General features: G+C 48.1%; 1 protein-coding gene across 1 annotated transcript in view; it reads left to right on the forward strand.

The window, feature by feature from the left end:
• The window catches only part of LOC126576422 (tyrosine-protein kinase Dnt), a 43,946-nt gene that overhangs the window by 5,762 nt on the left and 33,184 nt on the right, over positions 1-5,000 (forward strand). Inside the window, exon 2 of the mRNA XM_050237688.1 lies at positions 4,292-4,419. Coding sequence (XP_050093645.1) covers positions 4,292-4,419 — 128 coding nt within the window. The remainder of the gene's footprint in view (positions 1-4,291; positions 4,420-5,000) is intronic.

Genomic DNA, 5,000 nt, shown 5'->3' on the forward strand with positions numbered 1-5,000 from the left:
CTTCAATGAGGGGCGACTGACTGACAGTAGATGGCCTAGCGTTGTACAAATTATGTGTGAAAATAAATGACTGTGATCAAATTGAATCTCGTTTCGACAGTTCTTAGCAGTAATGTTGCATTCGCATATCGGCACCTTAACTGTGCCCGACAAACAGCAAATACCTAAGCCACCATTTGTCCTTTGAACCTGAGCCGCCTGACGATTGGGGCCCTGCTTCGGAGAGGGAGTACATCCAGAACTTACAAAACGTTCGCCATAAAAGTCGAATCATTGTTGCCATCCGACAGCGATACTGGAGGCAATAGGGTCCATTAGACGCTATCTAAATGCAATTTATCCTCGTTGATGTTACGCTGGCCGCCGGCTGCCTGGGTGAGATAGGGCGGGAGAACAAAGGCGTCCCGGTGGCGACGGCGGTGGCGGCCACACTCTCGAGAGCACGTTGGGGATCGAGATCATAACCGTCCCAATTGTAGCCAGTCAGGCAGGGGAACCATTTAAGAGAAAAGACGGGGAAAGGGATGCCAAAAACCACTTTGTGCGGCGCACAAAACCTTTTATGCAACGTTGAGTTTTATTAAGTTTCTGCTTTTCCGGGATTTTCTTCGTCGGGATTTTTTTTTTCGTGCGCCGCTTTTCTTTCTTTCTTTCACTTGCTCCGATTATGCTGTTGTTTTGCTTTCGCTTTCGCGAGTGAACTTTCGGAGCAGTTTTGCGGAGCAGTGCCCACCGTCACCACCGTCATCTTCACGCGCCATAAACGCACCGTGCATATTTCATAGAGCGCATTTTCCAGTCGTTCCTTTTGCGTTCTCGCGTGTTTTTTTTTCTCCTGCTAGGGCATCGTTTGGCCCAGCTCCACAGTGGGTTCTCTCCGGGTCACCACCAATTTTTGGCGAAAGCAATGATCAAAAGGTAAACAAACTCGCTCCGCTTTTTTCGTTTTGACTCTTGCCGGCGAAGAACAACCTAACTGACACATGCCAAGAGCAACAACAACCGCGGGCGGTAACATCAAACTTGGTCCCAAGGAAAAGACGAAAGCAAATCGTTAGAGAGAACGGACAGGAAGAAAAATAAGGGAAAACATGTTTGATGTTTTCCCCCGTTCGCTTTTTCGTGCAAATCGTGCCCGATTGTAGGTTTTGCATTTGACAGCCGGTTAATTCTAATGCTAGACGAGGCCATTCGGATTTGCCTTTTATGCGGTTGAGACACTCGCACAGTCACAGACATCTTTATTGCAACAATTTACGTTCAGCAAAACATTCCTTTCCTTATTTGATGTGTTGTCCTTTATGCTGGCACCAATTGAGTGGGGTGGCCCAAAAAATGAGAATGCTTTAAAGGATTTAGGCAACGGAAAATCCCCGTTTTCCTACTCGAGCAAAAGCTACGTCAAATGCACTGCTCGCAAACGGCCACGAAACATGTCTGCTATCGGTGATAAGAGGACAAACGGAGTTTCCCTTCAGTTACTTTAACACTAATTCTTAGTCTCGTTTGTGCTCGCAAGAGCCCCCGTTCCCCGTGATGCCCTGTCCCTGAACCCACAATGAAAAGCGGGAAAAAGACAAAACGGAGTAGAGAACTCGGCACAACAATCAGACAGACCCGTCTGCCTGCCTGATGTGTGAGCCTGATGAAATCAAAGTTCCCGTGTATGGGTGTGCGTCGGCTTTTGTAAAATTTGGTTTCCCCGGACAACGGGCCCACTTCCGGTCGTGCTGCAGATCTGAACTCCCTCCCTCTCGGCTCAGAGTTTCCATTTTTCGGCTTTGTTTAATTTCATTCCATGGTCTCCCTATTTATGTGGGGGAGAACCTTTTTAGGCTCCGGGTGCTACGACGGGTCGGACGGTGATAAGACTTTCAAACTGCCTTCCGTCGGTGGTGCATATGGGGGAGAGGAATGGCGCCTCCACTGTAAAGCGCAGATTGAGGATGCTGCTCAATTTCGGTGGCGCTGATGGTGCCGCACTTCAATGCGATTGCAATGTGGGTGTATTCAGTTGGAAACATCTCCTTGAGCCAGCGCTACGGCACCAGTGAACGAGTTTCGTCACAGAAAGAGAGAGAGAGGGAGAGCTAGACATCGGATAAGTTTTGCAGAAGTGGAACTCCAGTGGTAACGTTTTCGGGTGCGCTGGAATCAAGATCATTTTAGCACGTCTGCACGATGACTGCTGCTGGCCATGAGCAATCCAGCGAAGAGACATCCCTGTACGTGGCACGGGGTCGTCAACTTACGGTTACAAACCCGACTTTATCCTTTATCCAGGAAGAGCGACGCAGGCCGGAGCATCCTCTGGATCTGGAGTTCTATATTCAATTTTCATGATAAATAAAATTGATAGTGGCTTCCACTCACTCGGTGTGTGGTGTGCGGTGTATTCGACCGACTTCGTGTGGCTTCGGTTGACGGATGAGAAAGTAGTTTCCCCCGCCCACCAGCGCCCCTTTGGAACTGCTTTGTGCGTTGTGGCGTTCCATGTTTGAAGTCGAAACTCGGTCGGTCGCTCCTGTAGCCCGTGGACTCTGTACGACCGACCGTGGCGGGAAACCCATCGAGAACGATGATAATTGCATTCCATTGATAATGTTTCGCAATTTCTCATATTGTACGACTGGCACGGCAGGGTATGGCACTTGTGAGCCACCGACGGCTGGCAAATGAACGAGTTCGTCGGGGTTGCGGTGGAAGCGAAAGCGAGCGTCTTATCAATATGGTAATAGTTTGGGCAGAAGTTGGGCCACTTAACATAACTCCGTTGGCTACAGATCCGTTTGGCAAGCGCCGGGGGAGCGGTACAACATAAACCGTGTGAAACTGGCAACGAGAACGAGTTACGTAATGAAGTACGCATTGAAGCGGCTGATAAGGTTGGCGAGGGATTAAAATATCAAATAGTTACGATTTTACGCAGTTTCTGAAACTTTAAATTTAATTAGGTCTTCATTCTGAGGACTTTGTGAAAGAGTTTAGCGCTTTTCATCGTTCATGTTAGTTGTGAGTCTAAGTAAAAAGTATAAAAGTATATTTTGTATCGAAAAAGATCAAAATGATAACGAGTTAACGTGGCAGCATTTGGGCAAGAGTGCATAATTCTGTTAAACATGTTGCTCCAAATGTTCCAAGCCTTTTTTCATCAAATTGTTGCTCCTTCGTCTACTCCAATGGGACTCCAATGGAACTCCATGTTTCACAAATGTAATGTTTGTAGCCATCATTTCGCAACATTACGGCTTCACACACGGACCTGGAGACACGACACCAAGAACCACCCACCGCTAGTATTTTCATCTGGCATTCACTGGCCGCCACTATTCACCGGGCGCGGCTCTGGGTTTCCAATTTTCGCACACCTCCATTTCCTCTCCGTCGACGTCGACAATCGGGGTCGGAAGTAATGAACTTTGCTAATTGTTTTGTGTTTTCTCGTAAGGAAATGAGAAATTTCGGTTCGCCCAGCGACTGCGACTACGACGAAACCGGACGACTTACGTCGCATTCGGTGGCACTCAACTCGCACCCGCAAACCGGTAATGCATGCCAGTAGTCCCGGACCACACACATGCTCGCGGATAATGGTTTCCCGTACGTTGCGGTGCCACCACCGAACGAACGAACGAACGAACAAATGAACTTTGAATCCGGAAGCAACAACACACGTTCACGGGACTTAATCAAGTGAGACATGGCCCTTCTGCTTCGGGTGGTGGGTCCCGTTTGTCATTCGACTTTATGGTGTGTTACCGCTGCTGGAGCGTTGCGCAAAATTCGGCTCCAGAACAACCAGGATGTCGAGACAGATCCTCGACACTCTACATCAGATTCTGTCGAGCGACATGCGAGCGGAGTGCTTTTGGAGTTGAATCAGTTGCCGGGGGTTCTAACCGCTTGCTAGCAATTAAATTCGGGGCCAGAACGTGCTGTGAAGCATTACAACATCACTTTCTTATTTTGAGCTATGTTTCTGCCAGGATGAGGCCATGTTTGGCTGGTGGATTCGGGAGTCATGTGCGCGAATATTACATTTTAATTAGAACCGAAGGTGGGAGTGGCTTGAGTGAGTAATGGCTTCAAACCACAGCTTCTCGTTCCAGTGACTGGGGCTTTTAGGGGGTTCTTGGTATAATCGATTCGACGAGGGAAAGGACCTTCAACACATGACCTCTTGTGTCAGTTCTGTTTACAGTTTTCTTGTCGATGTCACAGTTGATTTCAAGGACGAATTTCGGATTAAAATGAATTCTAATGGTCATACATCTCTTTTCTCTCTTTCCAGGCATCGAGGCCGATCTGTTTTACGTTCGCGATGGTGCCGTCAATGACTACGCCATGAGCTTTATAGTGCCGATGAAGCCAGGAATTGACTTTCTACGCTTTTCGTGGCAAAGCCGCACCGCCTATCCGGTAAGAATTATCCCTCATCTCATCCTTTATCATTATTATTTCCTTATCGCTCTTAAAAAGAATAATAAATGACTAGCAAACTGATGCAGCTTCTTCATTCGCATCATCAACTCCTATGTTACGTTGGTCCGTACCAAGACACAAGCTCTCCATCATGCTCTCCATCACGTCCCGCGTTTATGATGTGCCGGATATCGCGAGCTCATGAGCTCACTATCCGGAGATCACCGAAAAATCCCTCACGAAGATGCCAACGAAGCTATAGCAGCAGGAGCACCACAAAAAATACTATCGGCTCCAACGTGTAAACAACGTCTAACAATTCCGAACCATTTAACCATCATAACATGCACCACGTAGCCGTACTGGTTAGTGTAACATCAGCGCTACCCGCCCGAAAAAAGGACGCCGCCTTTACAGCAGGAAAATTCAGTCTCACACGGCACGGCACACCGTGGATTACAGGAGCTTTCGCCGTCTCGCCATGCCATGAACTCTCCGATGGTGTGCACTGGCGTCAAGAGCTGCACCACCATCAGTTTCATGCTCTGCAGTTTATAACCACGACGGAGCACGAAGTA

This window comes from Anopheles aquasalis, chromosome 3, assembly GCF_943734665.1.
Source record: "Anopheles aquasalis chromosome 3, idAnoAquaMG_Q_19, whole genome shotgun sequence".
NCBI lineage: Eukaryota > Metazoa > Arthropoda > Insecta > Diptera > Culicidae > Anopheles > Anopheles aquasalis.